General features: G+C 42.3%; 1 protein-coding gene across 1 annotated transcript in view; it reads left to right on the top strand.

Annotated features, from left to right (window-relative positions):
• The window catches only part of LOC113981706 (F-BAR domain only protein 2-like), a 240011-nt gene that overhangs the window by 151448 nt on the left and 69483 nt on the right, over nucleotides 1-19080 (top strand). Inside the window, exons 9-10 of the mRNA XM_027709262.1 lie at nucleotides 7924-7968; nucleotides 10221-10293. Coding sequence (XP_027565063.1) covers nucleotides 7924-7968; nucleotides 10221-10293 — 118 coding nt within the window. The remainder of the gene's footprint in view (nucleotides 1-7923; nucleotides 7969-10220; nucleotides 10294-19080) is intronic.

A 19080-nucleotide genomic window follows, 5' to 3' on the forward strand; every position in this document is an offset into this window, starting at 1 on the left:
CCCCTGGGACGTGCCTTGGACCGACCCAGCTGCCCCCACCCCTCCGGGGGGTGCTTTGGACTGACCTAGCCGCTCCCACACGCGTGCCCCCCTCCCCCTGCTGCGGACGCGGCAGCCACCAGAGCCCAACAGCGCCACCTGCCAACCATCAGTGAGCAACTGCAGCCTCTGCTCCTCTGGAGGCCCAACAGCACCCCTTGCTCGGTGTGGTTATAACTGTGCCGATAGGTAAAAAGGACTTAATTGTTTTTGGTGGAAGTTGAGTTACGGGATTGTTGCATGGGTTTTTTTGTTGTGTTACCTATATATATAAATATATTCTTTAATAAAGAGTTGTTATTTTTTTCTTTTCCACACCTTTCAACTGGAGCCTCTTGATTTTGAAGTTATAATTACTCAGAGGAAGGAGATTGTTTTTTTCCCATATCCCGCCCTCCTAATGAAACATTTCTGTCTCGTTAAACTAAAACACCTTCCTGGAACGGTTTATGGAACCAAACATTATCAATTATTAGACAGTACATTATGAAATGCTACTGCTATTTCCTGTGCATTGGTACCATGGTGGGATCCTCCAGCCAAGGGTAACTTTTTTGAGCACGAATACAATATACCCTGGGATGCAGGACGGTGTATACAAATCCCCAATAACCCAGGAATTCCTCATCGAATTAGCCGAAAAAATTATGAGTGGACCTGATCACTGAAAGAAATCCTTGACTCCCCACCTCCCTTACAAGAGACCTCCAAGGCCCACACAGGAGAGGTAATAGAATGGGAAGTGGAAAAATCAGAATGTAAGGACCGGTTGGTGAAACTACCTAATGGAGAGACAATGTGCTGGAGAATGAGGAGTCGTGGAAATGTTATCCAAAATGAATTAAAGACTTCCCTCTTAAATGCTCTCATATAATAAACTGCACCACAGGAGCAGGTAAACCATAGAGACCTGGTACCTCTCAGAGCTGAGAACTTTTATTTGGGACGTGTACCTGTTGGGACTATCCCAACTATGGCTATTGAAACCAAGATGTAGGGGTCTTATAAAAATTCAGAAACAGCACTGTCCTGCAGTATTTCTGTCACCCATGACCCTGACCAAAAGAGAGTGACCTGTTTCAGTGTTCACAAACCAAATATTCAGCTCTGTATGGGCACGTTCAGATGGGAAAATGTACTCTCACTTGGACATGTATGATATGGCTGGACTCTGACGTACTATTGTATTTCCTACCATGTGTCCTAGGATGGTTTTTAATTTTTCCTCACCATGTAATAAGAAGTGCAGGGAAAATAATGGACCCCAAGCTCAGCCTGAATGGACTGTGCATGGAGTTCAAGTATCTGACTACTACACATGGGGAATGAAAGTGTCTCTAATGTTAGAAAACATATTTATCCCATATGTTGCCCTTAATAGGCACCAATTTATCTTGGAAAACATCACTTGGTCAGTACGTCTAAAATAATTGGACTCTCTGTGCCTTTGGGGAATTAAATACACAGGTACAACAGGTATCAAAGATGGCATTACAAAACCAATTAGCTTTAGATATGTTATTGTTAAAAGAACATGGTGTATGTGTAATGGTAAATTTGAATGAAGGGGAATGCTGTATCACCATTTATAATGCCACCACCTCTATAGAAGAAGAACAACAGAAGATGAAGGAAATCACTGACCAGACCAGAGAACTCTTCCACAAGCAATGCAACTGAAAGACTGGTTTAATGGCTGGACCCAAGCTCTTGGCTACAATCCATTTTAGTATCTCTGGGACTCAGGGGGTGGGGAGCATGGTTAGCAAAAATAGGAATGTCATTGTTTATTGCTTTATATTTTTAATGATTGGTATAGTCATTGTCCTTTGTATGATCACTCATGCTATCTCTTCCCTTTCCTCTTTCTTTTCTCCTTCTGTCTACTATGTGAAAGTCACCACTCTCAAAGAAGATTTGGAGTGAGCAACAGAAGAGAAATCAATGTTTTAAGACACGAGGTGGTTGTGAGGAACTGGACTTTTTAAATTGCCTTAAAACATTGCTACTGGAGAGAGTTGTGCAAGCCTCCTGCCAGGGGATTGAAGATAAGGCTGAAGGGAGGAGGCCATAGCCCACAAGCTTTTAGATTTGTGAGGCCCTAGGGGCAAAGTCTTGGGTGTGTGACGCTTCTTTTAGGTGTGTGATGTGTATCTAAAGGAGACCAGACTTTGGCTATGTGATGCTTATCTCCTATGAGCCAGGCTGTGCCAAAAGCAGCCTTTTGTGCACTCACCCATCACTGCCCTAGAGGATGTCTGGCTTTTAGCAGCAGTGCCTCCGGGGTAGCCCCCCTTCCCCAAGGTTAAATGACTTTGCAAAAACCAGTACCTCTAGGCTCTGCAAAAGCAGCCCCCCCCACACACAGGAGGGTTTCACAGGGTATATAAACCCACTGAATTTTGTGTGGGCTTCTCTCTTCCACCACTCCCCAATGGACCAAGACACTCACGACAACAACAGCCAAGTTTGGCAGAGACCTTTGAATCTCTATAAAACTTTTTTCTTTTCTCTCTTTCTTTCTCTCTTTTCCCTTGCACATTTTCTTGGGTGTCTATATTGCAACCTAAATGGCTAAATACCTGTTTTCCTTTATAATACCTTTATGCTTTATATTGCCATGTTACTGTAGATAATAACAATCAAAACGGCTACATACCTGTTTTCCTTTGCAACCAAATTGTTCTAAAATAAATCATATATATATATATATATATATCTGCAAACACTGATAATCTAGTATTGTTTTACTTTAATTTACTCCAAGGGATTTAATAATAAATCAAAAGTTACTCCTGCCTGGTAGGGCAGGTCGTAACAAGTGTATTTAAAATTTCCAAGTTGGCTTTGTAGAGAAAAGTGGGACCTGCTTACTGAATTTTTTTGCATAGCTTCCATCTCATTACTATCTCTGCCAGTTCTTCAGTAACTGAGAGTTTTTCAGATTGTGTTTTATAGTCTTCTCAATGAGAAAAGAATACAATGTTGCAAGAGTAAGGTGAAGTTTTGGGGGGAAAGCTGGCCTCTATTAAATCAAATTAAAATTACTAATCTGATCATCATATCTGTGTGTGTTTCAGTACTAAGCATGAGTATTTGTCTCTTACCAAGTTGTAAATAAAACACTCTCAAAGACAAGTGTTAGGCAACTGTAATGGACAAAATACAGAAACTTTGTGTTGTTAAAAAAATCTTCTGATAGAAGTGGGACCCCTGGTGGCCTAGTGGTTAGCATGCAGGACTCTCACTGCTGCGACCCAGGTTCGATTCCTCGGTCCCCCGGGCAGATGGAACTCGTTAGCCCTGTAAGGCCATCCATCTATGAGAAGGTCACTCTAAACAAACCTACGTCCTGAGGACCTCACTGCCATTGTCCAAGCTTGCTTGGCCCCGGCAGATGAACCTTAGGATTAAAGGGTGGGCTCAGTTCAGCACATGCTGTGTCTCACTTAAAAAATCCATTGCGCAGGCTTGAAAGGTAAAAGACCTTTCCCCAAATCTTCGTTCGTGAAGACTGGCCATTATATATTATTATGATAGAAGTGAAGATTGAAGATAGAGATTTGAAATAAGGATTGGTTTTACTTGAGCCTGGAATATTTATATATTTTAATCATTAGTGTGAGAGTCTTAAAAGTCTGAATATCAGTCTTAATAGCTGGGAAGGGTAAAGAAACTTAAATGGCATTTAAGACTGCTTTGAGATTGGCCTTTTGATATTCTGCCCTCAAGAGCTTCATTTGGAAGCTAAACAATTACATTATGATGTTTGATGAAATTCTACTCCCAGGTTTTTTTACTGGCAGGGAAAATTTTGCAGACTTGGTCTTAATTACAATAAATACAAGTAATAACTTTGAGCACACCTTTTTTATAAAAAAAAATTATGACATCTCTGCAAATTTTTAGAGAAAATATTTGGTAGATTTTATCTAATGTCTAAAATAATTAAATTTGTTTAGCATTAGCGAACATCAAGTGACATCATCAGATTCTCAATTGTCTTTCTATTTTTTTGACAAAAGAATAATTTTTTTCATTTGAAGTTTGAGAAATTCTATAAAAATATAGTGGTTATACTGAATTAAACACAGATTTACACTGTAAGAGTTAAATATACGTTAGGAGTTACATTACAAATAGAACCATATGAGGTACTTATTTCATGCAGTTACTCCCAGTTGTGCAATTCACAATGTTAATTCACAGCTAAATTACTTTTTAATTTCACTGTGGCATGTCCAATGATTTGCTATGTTCTACTACTTAAAAACATCTGAAGCTTGTGTCTAAAATCTGTTTATATCAGCTACTTATTTTAAGACTGAAAAAGTTCAAGTGAAAACACTGGAAAATGCTTGCAAGTACACCTTTTATTTTATGGTGTATGCTCTAGAATAATTGTAATTTCATAATAAAGGTAAATAAATTAAAGTACTTATTAGCATGTGTATTTTGAGAAGTTTCTGTATTTGAGGTTTCTACAATCTATTTACTTCCAGTTGCTTGTAATTAAATTTTCAAGATTTCAGTGTCTCACCTAAAGTAGTTGCATAAGGTGCAATGGTGGGGGAGGGAAGTTTGGCTACCTTAGAGTATAGAATTGGGAACAGCTTTGTAGGGTTTTTTTTTTCCTCTGTCTTATCTTTAACATAGAGACCCCTGGTGGCCTAGTGGTTAGCATGCAGGACTCTCACTGCTGCAACCCGGGTTCGATTCCTCGGTCTCCCGGGCAGATGGAACCCGTTAGCCCTGTGAGGCCATCCATCTATGAGAAGGTCACTCTAAACAAACCTACGTCCTGAGGACCTCACTGCCATTGTCCAAGCTTGCTTGGCCCCGGCAGATGAACCTTAGGATTAAAGGGTGGGCTCAGTTCAGCGCATGCTGTGTCTCACCTAAAAAATCCATTGCGCAGGCTGGAAAGGTAAAAGACCTTTCCCCAGATCTTTGTTCGCGAAGACTGGCCATTATTATTATTATTATTATTATTATCTTTAACATATGCATATATAAACTTTTGTATATTCCATCAAAATCATTACAGAAAGATAAGTAATAACCCCTATGTCACAGTGCAAAGATGCTAAACTTGGCTTGTATCAGCAACAGTGTGGCCAGCAGGACCAGGGTGGTGATTGTTCCCCTGTACTTGGCACTGGTGAGGCTGAACCTCAAATCCTGGGTTCAGTTTTGGACCCCTCATGACAAGAAAGACACTGAGGTGCTGGAGTGTGTCCAGAGAAGGGCAACAAAGTTGTTAAAGGGTACGGAGCACAAGTCTGATGAGGAATGACTGAGGGAACTGGGGTTGCTTAGTGTGGAGAAAAGGAGGCTGAGGGTGCACCTTATCACTCTCTACAACTACCTGAAAGGAGGTTGTAGCCAGGTGGGAGGCAGTTTCTTCTCCCAGGTAACAAGTAACAGGACAAGAGGAAATGGCCTCAAGTTGCACCAGGAGAGGTTTAGATTGGATATTAGGAAAAATTTCTTCATGGAAAGAGTGGTCAATCATTGGAACAGGCTGCCCAGGGCAGTGGTGGATTCACCATCCCTGGAAGTGTTCAAAAAGCATGTAGATGTGGCACTTGAGGACGTGGTTTAGTGATGGGCTTGGCAGTGCTGGGTTAACAGTAGGACTTGATGATCTTCAAGGTCTTTTCAAACCTTAACAATTCTATGGTTCTAATGAGGGTTAGAATTGCCCTTTGCAATGACAACTGACTTACCTTGTCTCAACTTGCCACGAATTCTGATTTAGGATTCTCCTAACTACTCCAATTTGTCATTAATGGGCAATTTAGACCACTTAAAGAACCACAGCCTAAAGTATTGGCAAAAGTAGTTTTATTGAAATATAAAAGTGCGACAAAGTTTGACGGCAAGGTTCACTCTATTAGTGTACTGCACAAAGGATATAACAGTGATTCAAAACTACCAAGGCAGAATCAAAGTTACCAAGACAAAATCTTAGTCTATATTATGATGTTATAAGCAATATCAGTCACTTACCAAAGATCTGTACTTGGTAAGAGATCTCTTGACCTCGAGGAGCAACCTTGAGAGGCATCCCAGCTCAAGGGGAGATCACTGCCATGCAGCCAGATGCTTAGCAGGGAGAGCTCAAAGAAGGCTCACTTAGCCTGTCATATTTATGGAATAAAGTGGTTGGCTTGTAGTCAAATTGCATACAATGGGAAAGGTATGCATGAGACTCCTTGTACACACAATTTTCTTTGTTCCTTGATAAATGAGTCTTGGAAAAACCACCTGCTATTCATGTGTTCATTGCATGATTGGTGTTCCAAGCTTGTATGCATTGATGCGCACTGGGTCACTCTGCCCCTTTGTGGGTTTTCAGAGAATGGATTGGAACTAGAGAAACTCTTGGCCTGTCTACAGCTCAGGTTTTTCTGTCCTTTGGAGCCTGTACCAAACTACTCCTAGTTCAGTTAAGGGATTGAGTTCATCTCAAATTTATTTAGATAGGGCACTTAACCAGTGCTCTCAGCTTTTTTGTCCTGTGTAGTCTTAAAGATTTTTTAAAAGCTTTTTATCTTCTTTATTGCTATGTTTAGAATTCTGCACATAATTTTTAGCTGTCCAGATAATTGGCTATGAAGAGGAAACAGTTAGAAAAAACATGAATCTCAAAATTAGGGCTATAGTTATAGAATGATATAATCACAGAATGGTTTGGGTTGGAAGGAACCTTAAAGCTCATCCAGTTTCAACCCTCCTGCCATGGGCAGGGACACCTTCCACTAGACTAGATTGCTCAGGGCCCCCTCAACTTCTCTGGGCAACCTGTTCCAGCCAGTGCCTCTCCACCCTCACAGTAAAGAATTTCTTCCTAATATCCAGTCTAAACCTATCCTCTTTCAGTTTAAAGCCGTTCCCCCTTGTCCTATCACTACATGCCCTTGCAAAAAGTTCCTCTCCAGCCTTCTTGTAGGCCTTCTTTAAGTACTGGAAGGCTGCTCTAAGGTCTCCCCGGAGCCTTCTCTTCTTCAGGTTGAACAGGCCCAACTCTCTCAGCCTATCTTCATAGGAGAGGTAATCCAGCTCTCTGATCATCCTGGACCTCCTCTGGACTCGCTCTAACAGGTCTACATCTTTCTTGTGTTGGGGGCCCCAGAACTGGATGCAGTAAACCAGTTGGGGTCTCACCAGAGCAGAGTAGAGGGGAAGAATCACTTCCCTCAACCTACTGGCCACACTGTTTTTCATAGAATCAGAATTGTTAAGGTTGGAAAAGACTTTTGAGATCATCAAGTCCAACTGTGGGTCTCAGACCTGGTCTTCTCCTACAGCTAGTAGTTCTTCATTTTTCCAATCCCTGCCCTTCACCTTCTGTGCCTCGGGCAGTGTGGCTGGAGCACTTGTTTGTGAAGACCAAGGCAAAAAAGTTGTTCAGTACCTCAGCCTTCTCCATGTCCTGGGTAACCAGTCTCCCACATACTTCCTGTCATGCTTTTATCTTTTTGATTTTTTTTACATAGCTCTTGTTCATTAAAAGAAGATAAGTTAAAAGCCTTACACTATATTATAGATTCAATTTTGAATGAGAAGAGGAAATAAATCAGAAATTTTTCATGTGGTTATAATAACATAGGAAATTAAATTGCATTTAGACAATGTGCACTAGTATTTTAATTTTTTCAGTATGAAAGAGTGAAAATATTTAATGATTCACTGTACATGTATGATTTTGCAGTCTGACCATTGGCAGAGAAATTGTGGTTTTCAGCTGCCACCTAAATTTTTATTTATATTGTTTAGTATTTTCAGAAAATATTAATAGTTGTTAAAATATCTTAGGGTTTAACCTTCATTTGAGATTAAATTCAACCTAATATTTATCTTTGTTTTTATTTCTTTAAGGTCCTATTGAATTTGAGGAATGTAACACATCCAGTGCAGTTGAAGGTGAGTTGCTGTAGCATAGTTATTTACCTAAGAATCATGTGGATAGGACCTGAACCTGAGGAGAGAAGAATATTCACATTTTAATTTCTATATTCCAATAGACCAAAAAACTGTTTTTCTTTTGAGAAACAAACTTCTATGGAAATGAGACCTAAAATACTTTATGCAGGTAGGTTTAGATTAGCTATGAGGAAGTAATTCTTTACTGTGAGAATGGTCAGGTACTGAAACAGGTTGCCCAGGAAAGCTGTGGCTGCCCCATCCCTGGAAGTGTTCAAGGCCAGGTTGGATGGGGTTTGGTGCAACCTGGTCTAGTGGAAGGTGCCCCTGCCCATGGCAGGAGGGTTGGAACTAGATGATCTTTAAGGTCCCTTCCAACCCAAACCATTCTGGGATTCTATGATAAGCCTTCTGACTGAAGCAAAGGCGATACATGTTAAGAAACTACTCTCACATTCCATTTGTCATTGTTTTGGTCTGGATAAAGCACAGAAAGGAACTAAATCCCGGGCTAGCATTTAAAAATAATTTTGAAGCTATTTCTGTCTCTATTAAATTATAAGATATGGCTGAGTTTATAGCTACCTGATTTGTGAGAAGTTTTGATTAATTTCACCCTGAATATTTCTAAAAGTAAAGAGATTCCTTATGTTCTGTGTAATGTATTTCTGTAAATGGGAATACTGAGGGTTTTTTTAATGATGTGCTCAAATTGTCAGTTGTTAAATTATAGAAACCAAATTATTTCCACCATTTTACCTAAAGTCTTGCTGTAGGTAGTATCTTACATCAAAATAAAACTGTAGACTAGTTGGATCAGATGCTTGCACTTGGTCATTTTGTTTCAAGTTTGGCAGTCTACTTTGATTCAGCAAAAAATGGGGAAAGAATCAGACATGGCAGTAAGTCTGATGGAATATTTAAATGTATTTTAGTGCATTAAATGGGTATGAAAGCAAACTTTTTTCTTTACTGAAGCTATATATATCCAGTGCTAAAACCAGGGAAGAAAAGACAAAGAGAAGCCGTGGTTCTAGACTCAGAGGGAGACAGCATTAGAGCTGGCTACAGCATTGGGAAATCATGAAGTCAGCATCAGCTGGGAAGCCAAGAGACGTTAGTTTTTACAGGACCAAGATGCTACTTTTTAGGATAGACAGGGGCTTACAGGTATCAGGAACATGCAGGGAAATAAGAACAGGGTACTGAACTGCAGTAGTTGAGTTCAGTTTCTAAGTGCATTGGCTATTCAAGATTGTCTGGATCAATAGCTCCTGTTGAGTTTCTGTGAGCAGAGTCCCTTTCCTCAAATCTGGCAGCGCACCCATCTTCTATAAAATAAGTGACAGTCTAGCATACCCAGCTTGGAGAGTTGGATGTAAAACAGAGATGAGTTTTATAAAAGTTTATGTTATTAATGTGTTGTGTGAACCATATCTTTTTTTTTTTTTATGAAGCTGATGTGTTTTTGGTAGGCAACTCAGCCCCACACAGCCGCTTGCTGTCTCTCCTCCAGTGGGATCGGGGAGGGAATCAGAAGGGTAAAAGTGAGAAAACTTGTGGGTTGAGATCAAGATAGTTTAATAGGGAAAGCAAAAGTCACGTGCACAAGCAAAGCAAACCAAGGAATTAATTTACCACTTCCCATGGGCAGGAAAGTGTTCAGCCATCTCCAGGAAAGCAGGGTCCCATCATGCATAACAGTGAGAAGACAAACACCATCACTCTTAACGTCCCCCCTACCTCCTCCTTCCCCCAGCTTTATATACTGAGCATGATGTCATATGGTCTGAAATATCTCTTTGATCAGTTGGGGTCAGTTGTCCCCACTGTGTCCCCTCCCATATTCTCGTGCACCCCCAGCCTACTCACTGGTAGAGTGGTGTGAGTAGCAGAAAAGGCCTTAACTCTGTGTCAGCACTGCTCAGCAATAACGAAAACATCCCTGTGTTATCAACGCTGTTCTCAGCACAAATCCAAAACACAGCCCCATACAAGCTACTGTGAAGAAAATAACTCTGTCCCATCCCAAAGTGGCACATTATGTTACTGAACAACATATTGGAATAATGTTCCCTTAGTTTATTCTTCTGTTCATTTAGTTTAGCTCCATACCTACCTCCACTGTTAGATTTTTGTATCACTTGTCATGGCGGCATTTAAAAGGTATTGGCATTGGTATGCACCAGTGTCTGACATTGACATATATACTCATTTCTTTGATCTTTAAATGAAAAGTGTTTGTTTCACAGGGATAAAACCACGAAAGAGGAAACCTTTTGGTTTTTCAGGAATAATGAAAAAAGAAAAAGATATTGAGTCTATGTAAGTATATTCCCAGCTTGAAACCTTGTCTTATATAAAAACTAGCTGATGTGTAACAAAAAAATGGTTTTATAACAGAAGTTTAGAGGAGTGCCATGAATATTAAAACATTGCAGCTATTTAAAATGTTTCTAACTAAAAATTTTAAGGAAATAATATAAATGTTTTCATAGTAATCTACTCCTGTTTAATTCTTTCCTCTGCAGAGGTAAGTAGTTCTCCCTTGTTCTACATTTGAACATTGTAGATAATGTGATTCTCATGTGTACTCCTAACAAAGTAGTAGCTCTGTGTGTGGAAAAAGTATTGTATGTCTGTGTTCACAGAATTGAAGCTTCATTTATTTGTTAGAAAAACTTTTTTGTACTGTATAGAAAGACAGAAAAAATGTTGAAATTTTTTTCAGTAAATCATGTGCACACTGATTTCTGAAAGACCATCATTCTAACTCATGACTGATGTCCCACCACGACAAGTTGACACTGGTTGGATGCCAGGTGTCCATCAAAGCCACTCTGACACTCCTGTCCTCACCTAGACTGGGGAGAGAAAATATAATGAAAGGCTCATATGTTGAAATAAGGACAGGGAGAGATCACTCACTGATTACCATCACGGACAAAACAGACTCAACTGGGGAAATTATTGAATTTATTACTAATCTAATCAAAGTAGGATAATGAGGATAAACCAAATCTTTAAACACCTTCCCCTCACCCCTCCTTTCTTCCTGGGCTCAACTTCACTCCCTCCACTCTACCTCCTCCCCACAGCGGCACAGGGGGATGGAGAATGGGGGATTGCAGTCAGTTCATAGAATCATAGAATATCCTGAGTTGGAAGGGACCCACAAGGATCATTGAAGTCCAACTCCCGGCTCTGCACTGGACAGCCCCAAGAATCACATAATATGCCCGAGAGAGTTGTCCAAACACTTCTTGAACTCTTGCAAGCTTGGTGCTGTGACCACTTCCCTGGTGTTACAATCTGCTCAAATGTTGCAGAAAGAACTTCAGATTTGAATATTCCCTTGAGTAAAATTAAAACTCATACAAGTTATCTGTTGATACCAAAACTGATTTTATTAATTACTAAGAGATGCAAAGAGAAAGAGGAAAAAAAAAGAAAAGGTGGAAAATGCTAACATTACTTCTAGAAGCAGAGAAAAGATACCACCAAAAACTACCTTTCACCGAGCTGATCTGTATGTGTGTGGGGGGGGAGAAGCAGTTTTCTGCCTTTTTTTTTTCTCTGTCTCTCCTGCTTTTTCCTATGTTATCTCTTTAACTGCAGGGGGTGGGGGTGGGGGGGCATGCGTGGGGGTGTCTTAACAGCTTTAGCTCTCTGGAATGCAGCCAGGATGTGGGTTTCACTGCTTACGCCGAGCTGTATCCCAGGCCGTGCAGGGTCCCGTTCAACTACTCCTTTCAGCCCTCAGAACTATGGTAAGGGTAGATATAACTCACGCATGTTGCATGGTGGGTCTCAGTCCTCTCCAGGCCGGAAGACTTCCAGTTCTCCGGTGGCAGGCAGGCAGCATATGGTGGCAGGAGAAAAGGTGAGGGTGAGGTGGGGAGAGACTCTTGGCTGCAGTAGCCAATTGTCTTTCCCACTCCTCTTTCCCTACCTTTCTCAAATTTTTCCTCAACTTTTATAGTGTTCAAAGGAGGTTGTATGTGATTTCTTGGCATGTAGCCCTATTCAGATGTTCAAAGAGATATGATAACCATGAACAATAACAGGATCTTTTGGCAGGAAAACTCCAGCAGGAAGCTCTGGTGAGAACTTCTGGTAGAAAGCTGTCAAAAAATTTTTGGTAGGAAGTTTTTTGACAGGCAGAAACAATCGTGAAACATTATTTTTTGGCATTTCTATGTTATCTGTCTGTTACATGCCACCCCGTGATTTGACATTGTGTCTCGGCACATCGATGTAATTTTCTTCAGTGGTGGTAATATGAATATAGCAAACAGAGGGAGAGAAGGAAATGAGCAAGTGGTTTATCATGCATTTAACTAGTCCAATGCCAATAATTAGGAACAAAATTCCAATGACAACTGCTATTCCAATTTGTGCTATCCATTTTCCCCATCCGGTGAGTCCAAAGGACTCTAGGATGTTGGTAACCCATGATCCATCTAACACTTCTTGCGGTTGCATTGCATAAAACAAATTTCTAGCGTGGTTACTTATCTCTCTCGTTGTTCGTGCCTCCTCAATGGAGGTCGAAGCATTATAAATTGTTACACAGCATTCGGTTTCTGATAAATTTAACATTCCACAAACACCTTGTTCTTTTAACAGTCACATATCTAATGCTAATCTATTTTGCAATGTCATCTTAGTAGTTTGCTGGACTCAAGTGTTTAATTCTCCAAATGCATGTTGTGTCCAATTGCTTAAAACACTTAATTGCCAGGTAATATCTTCTAATATAAATTGATATCTTTTTAAAGTGACATAGGGGTTAAAGAAATTCTCAAGAAAAAGGGATGCTTTTTGTCCGGTGGTGTAATAATCTGGAAAATCAATTCCTTTAATTGCCCATTCTGGTCTTTGTGTTGCTTTTGAAGAGGGAATAACACTGTGATAATGACGTTCTTTAGACACTTTAGTGAAAGTAAAGACACATCTAGGGCAAAGAGAGGGAATTCCAGGTCCACACCTAAGTCCAGCATGTTGCTCTAATGACAAATGTGAATAAAACTTTCCATCAGAGCACCCCCAAGCCATTCCCAGAAGGGCTATATATTTTGCAGTTTTACAATCAGTATTGTCTGCATGATCAAGGATGGTGATCTTTGGTTTAGTATTTATTGGGGTACTGTGGATTGGGTAGTGGGTATAGGGAACTCCGCAGGGATTAAGAAGGTATTTGTAGGTTGAGTTACAGGATTCATCCTGATTTCTCCAGCCTTTAGAGGGGCATCTCCAACAAGTACACGTCTCTTATCAATGTTCTAATTCTAAGTGAAAACCACGTTTCTGGAGGATCTCCTGGTCCTTCTTTGCATGTTATAACCTTTGAGCAATTGAATAAAGGACTATCTTCTACTTGAGGCACGGTACATTTGGGTTCTGTAAATTTGGATTCAAAAAATGCTTGTACAGACCATGCCCACATTAAGTTTTTCTGGTTAATTGGAGTTATATTTGTTATATTAGGAAGTTGTACACATCAGGAAGGACTAAAAACTGTGGCATATTTACTTTCTTATACATCTGGTGTGTATAATGGGTCAAAGAGTGGGTCCCATGAGTAAATAAGGCAGGGTTGTCTATCATTATATTCCCCAAAGGTTATCATTCCAGGTTTAAATTCACCTTTACTTGATCTAACAGATGGGTGAGGGGATTCAATTTGAGATAAGATGGTTACATTTACTTTTGGATGTATAGTTTTACAATATTTGCAGTGTGACATCCAGTCCTGAGTCATATTAGGAGGTGGGGTGTAAGTTTGGTAAAGGCCATGCACTATAGGAATACCTTTCCAGAGTATTTGGTCTTTGTTGGTCTTGTTTGTCCACTTTTCAGGTAGGGGTAATGGGGCTGTCACACTAGCCATGTTAAAAACAAAAGATAAATTCAATGGTACCATAAAAAATCGCAATCCTTGTTCAGCAGACTCGGGTAAAGTTACACATATACCTTGATCGGTATGATTCCATATTTTCGCAAACCCTTTGACTAGTTCCCAGGCAAGGTTCTTTTGATTTTCACTTTTTACAGTCTGTTCTGCTGAGCACATGTACAAGGTAAATAACCATACAAGCATAGCTAACAAATTATAACTACAGTTACCAGTAAACCGAACCATAGTCCAAATCTGTTATTCATTCACAGTTCTGAATACTTTTCTCCGTTGAACAGTTACCTGTAAAAGAAAAGAAAAAGGTCTGTCCGACCCCTTTTAGACCCAACATTAAAATGTAGGAACAATTCACCGAGAGCTTATTTTGTGTTCTTTGCCATAAGCATCTTTTGCTTTCCAGGTGTATATGTTCAAGGGAGTGGCAAGTACCATTGGTACAGCTCCTACAGAAGGTAGTTCCACTAATACAGGTTGTCCAGGAAGGTGAGAGGGTTTTTGATTACTCTCAGGCTTTGATGTTGCTGGTATCAGAGAGGGAGGTTGTGGATAAAAAGTTGTGAGTCTGGGACAGCCATTTACTCCCCATCTGTCATTCACCATTTTTACAGCATTCCGTAGTTGTTCAGTCCAATTGGATTTCTGAGGTTTTAGAAATCGTTTAAGCAGGCCATTTGTTCTTTCCACTATGCCATTTGCTTGTGGATAATATGGTGTGTGAAATATCCACTGGATTCCTTCTTCCTTGGCCCACTCCTGGACAATGGCAGCTGTGAAGTGTGACCCGTTGTCTGATTGGATAGATACAGGTTTTGGGAAAAAACTGAACCACATTTTCAGAGCTTCTAGAGCGTTTGTACTGGTTGCCCGAGGAAAAGCTTCTGCTTGCACTAATCCTGACCTAACTTCCACTCCTACTAACATACTGTTTTCCCTCAGACTTTCGAAAGGGTCCAATATAATCTATCTGCCATGTGTCCCACAGCCCTTTTCTGTCTCTGATATGTAAGGGGTGACGCTCGAGTCGGGTTCTGCACTGTTCACATGAGGATATGCAGGTGTGGCACATCTCTCGAGTTACTGGCCATCCCCTGCTTCCTGCTTCTCTGTATAGGTCTTGTGCTCCTGTGTGCTGTCTCTTTAAATGCAACCACTCTAACAGTTTGTCCCAGTTCTCTGTGGGAGTTTTTACACTTAGAGGGGCTAATCTGGCCAGTTCATCTACTTTGTTGCTCCAGCGGCTAGCTGGAGTTTCATTTTCCTGGTGAGAGGCTACCCATCCGACTAAAAAATTCCCTTTCTTTGCTATAGCAAGAATTTCTTACCATTTCTCTTTTTGCCAAACAGGAGCTCTATTCACTTCCCAGTAATTTTTTTCCCAGAAGGGGAGCCACTCAGTACACCCTTTGAACACAGCAAAAGAATCAGTGTAAACATATACAGAGTCAGAGGTTTCAGCTTCATGGTTAAATACACTCCAAACTGCTACTAATTCTCCTACCTGTGCACTGCCTTCTCCTTCAGTTACTATTTTGTCTCCTGTATGTACCTGTAAAGCTACAGCACGATATTTCCAAACTTTACCTTCCCACTTAGCTGACGCATCAGTAAACCACACATTCTGCAATTGCTCTGAGTATGGGGGTGCAACCTGAATCACAGAGGGTGGAGAATCAGCTGTGCTATTTAAAGTTACCTCATCTTGTAAGGGATTTTTGTGAGCTCCTTCTGTTACCTGAATGGTGCAATAATGTTCAATTTGAGCATATAATTTCTGAACAGTAGCTCGCTGGGCCACCCGGTCAGGGGGTGGGGTTCCTGTCAAAACAGGCTTGATGACTTTAAAGGGTCCCCTTAAAATTAGATTGCTGACGGACAATTTTTTCTGTTTCATGAAAAGCAGTACTCACCACAAATAAGCCCTTTTCCCAGATAGAATATCGTTTTTCAGCATCTTTGAAACTGCATGAGTAAAACCCTATAGGCCTGGTGGGACCATCAGGTCCTTTCTGCCATAAGTGTATGGACAGTCCGGAGCTTGCAAATCCCCACTCAATTTGTACTGGATCGGTAGGGTGTGTGGGGCCTAGTGAGTGGTATGTGTTGGCCTCAAAAATCAGGAGTTGTAGGGCTTCATTGTGAAGGGGGGTCCAATTCCACCTTGCTTTTTTCCGCAACAAATCATGTAAGAGTCGTGCAATTATTGAAAAATCAGGGATGTGTTTTCTCCAAAAAATCAGCAGGCCTAAAGCGTGCTGCAAATCCTTTTTATTCTCTGGTGTTTCAAGTTGGTCTAGGCAGGTAAGTGTATCTGGGGGAATACAAACCATTCTTCCCTTCCACCAAATTCCCAGGAATTTTACTTCTTGTGAAGGAGGTTGTACCTTTTCAGGAGGGATATGTAAGTCCAGGGACTCAAGATGCCTGATAATGTCTGTTTGGGTTGTTTGCACAGGTGCAATTTCATTTCCTGCTACTAAAATATCATCAATATATTGGTATACTTTTACTCCTGGTGCAGGAGGAATGAGTGACAGCTCCTGTGCCAGTGCATGATGTGCTAGAGTGGGTGAGTGTTTAAATCCTTGTGGGAGACGGGTAAAAGTGTGTTGCTGGCCCTCCCACATGAAAGCAAAGTGCTCTTGATCCTGTTCCTGCAGGGGAACCATAAAACCCATGTCTTTGATATCAGTAGTGGCCATAATTTGATGGGCTTGTTCTTGGATGGTAGCTATTAACTCAGCTATATTTGGGACTGCTGGAGTAAGGGGCCCCATATTCTCATTAAGACATCGGTAGTCTACCGTTAGCCTCCAATTACCATTTGGCTTATGGACGGGTCATATAGGAGAATTGTAAGGAGAATGTGTTGCAATCACTATTCCTCTTTCTTTTAAATCTCCAATAACTGGAGTGATTCCTTCTCTGGCTCCCAAGGGTAAGGGGTAAGGTTTGACATTGGTTACTAGGGAGGGAGGAAGAACAGGGGCAGGACTTAGTAAACACAGATGTGGGATTTCTTTTCCAAAAGCCCATTTGTTTCCTTCCTCATCAGTCCAAGACCTTCCCTTCAGGAGGTCTAGCCCCAGTAAATTGGCAGGAAGTTTACCCAAAATCATTAGGGTTTCAACTGCTTTCTCCTCCCCTGGTAACCAGCATCTTACCTTTGCTGTTATCTGGGGTTGTATGTTTCTGAAAGCATCCACAACAAATATGCCTTTACGTGAGGGAGTGATTCCACATGCAGATGCATCTTCAATTTTCAGGGCAGACACTTAAGTGCCAGTATCTACTAAAAAAGTTACAGGGGTTTTGCGGGGACCAATAGGACAGGTTATTAACAAATCTCCCTTGGAATTTTTGGTAAGCCGTCTAATGTAAAACCAACCTTCATCCCCCGGCTTACTTACTGAGGACGAAGAGAGGAGTTTCCCATCACCTCCCCTTTCTGTGATCCCTCCAGGGGAGGGGCTGTAGCAGGGACAGCTTTCAGGGATCCCTCCTTTGCTGGCCATTCTTGAATTAATATCTCTAATTTATCCATGGGTTGGCCATCCATTAGGGATTTTGGGATTCCTTTTTGCAAACCCGCAATCCACAGGGTATTCCTTTTTTCCCTGTGTCCTCCAGTGTTAGTGGGTCCTCCTTGTCCAGGGGAGAATGTTACCTTTTGGAGGCTTGCTGGAGGAATACTTGTTTTGCATTCTGTGCACCGAATTGATCAGTAGTAATTGAAGGTACTGGACCATATTTTCTTCCATAATAATTAATTCCTGTGCTACCTCCCCCCAGGGGCTTCGCGCTGGCGGGAAACGTCCGCGCCGCACGCACGGAGCTCCGTGCCTGGCCGGTAGCCCTGCACACGCCATGCGGGTCCCCGCTCGGCTCGGGGGCTGCTGCAGGCGCTGCGCGGGACGCCGCGCCGGCCCGGGGGCTTCGCGCTGGCGGGAAACTTCCGCGCCGCACGCACGGAGCTCCGTGCCTGGCCGGTAGCCCTGCACATGCCATGCGGGTCCCCGCTCGGCTCGGGGGCTGCTGCAGGCGCTGCGCGGGACGCCGCGCCGGCCCAGCCTCCGCACCGCACGTGCGGAGCGCGCGCGGTTTTGGACCCCAGGCAAGGCCGCGGCAGGAGAAAGGAGAGAGAGGGGGAGCCTTGCCAGCGAGTACTGCACCCCCGTGGAAGATGAGAGCACAGCTTCGGAGCACACAGAGGTTTGCCGTTCCAGGTTTGGGGAGGGAGGGAGAGGGGGAGGGGGACGGCGCAGAGGGAAGGGTGTTGAGCTGGCCATGGGGTTCCTTCGACTGGCGAGTGGGAGAGCAGGGCTGTCCCGTATGAAACATCACATCACATGTGAGCAATGCGCCTGGAATTTGTGGTAACACAGTGGAGGAAGGATAAGGTCTGGGTGGACAGTGGGTTCTTTGATTGATGGGGGTCCCGGCCAGGCTGGGGCCTTGTAAGGTGCCTCAGCCTTGGACAGGTACGGGGGCCAGAACGGTTGGTCGGTTTGTTTGTTTGTTTGTCTATTTATTTCTTTCGTTTTGGCTCTCCTGCGGCTACTGCCCAGGTTCGGCATGTTCTGGATATATTTGCTTTGCTCTGTTACAGCCTGAAAGAGTGGGCAGGACAAAGGGTTGTTACTGGAAATAAAAGACTTGCCCAAATCGTTCTAACAGGAACGTAGCCTATGTACCCCTATGTGGTTGCGAGCTATGCTGGCGAGGGTTCATGCCTTCGGTAGGGTCACCCATGCCAGACAGGTCAAAACCATAGGACCAGATACACTACATTCTTGGGCAGGATGAGCTCATTAGCCTTCTGGCAGTCATCCTAGGAGAAGGACAACTCTCATCCCAAACCCGGGCAGATGGAGCTCGCTTAGCCCTGGAAGGCCATCCATCTCAGAGAAGGTCACTCTAATCAAACCTACGTCCTGAGGACCTCGCTGCCACCGTCCAAGCTTGCTTGGCCCTGGCAGATGAACCTCAGGATTAAAGGGTGGGTTCAGTTCCGCGCATACTGCATCTCACCTAAAAAATCCATTGCGCAGGCTTGAAGGCTTTACCCACATGCAAAAAGTCCTGCAGCGACGGGCGAGGGTCGAAACGGTAGGTGAAAGGTGCACTGGGAGCCGCAGACTCAACCCTGCATGCAGGCGGTTCAGGATATTGGTCATTTGAGACTGACGGAGATG

This window comes from Neopelma chrysocephalum, unplaced genomic scaffold, assembly GCF_003984885.1.
Source record: "Neopelma chrysocephalum unplaced genomic scaffold, ASM398488v2 Primary Assembly neopelma1_96714, whole genome shotgun sequence".
Taxonomy (NCBI): Eukaryota; Metazoa; Chordata; class Aves; order Passeriformes; family Pipridae; genus Neopelma; species Neopelma chrysocephalum.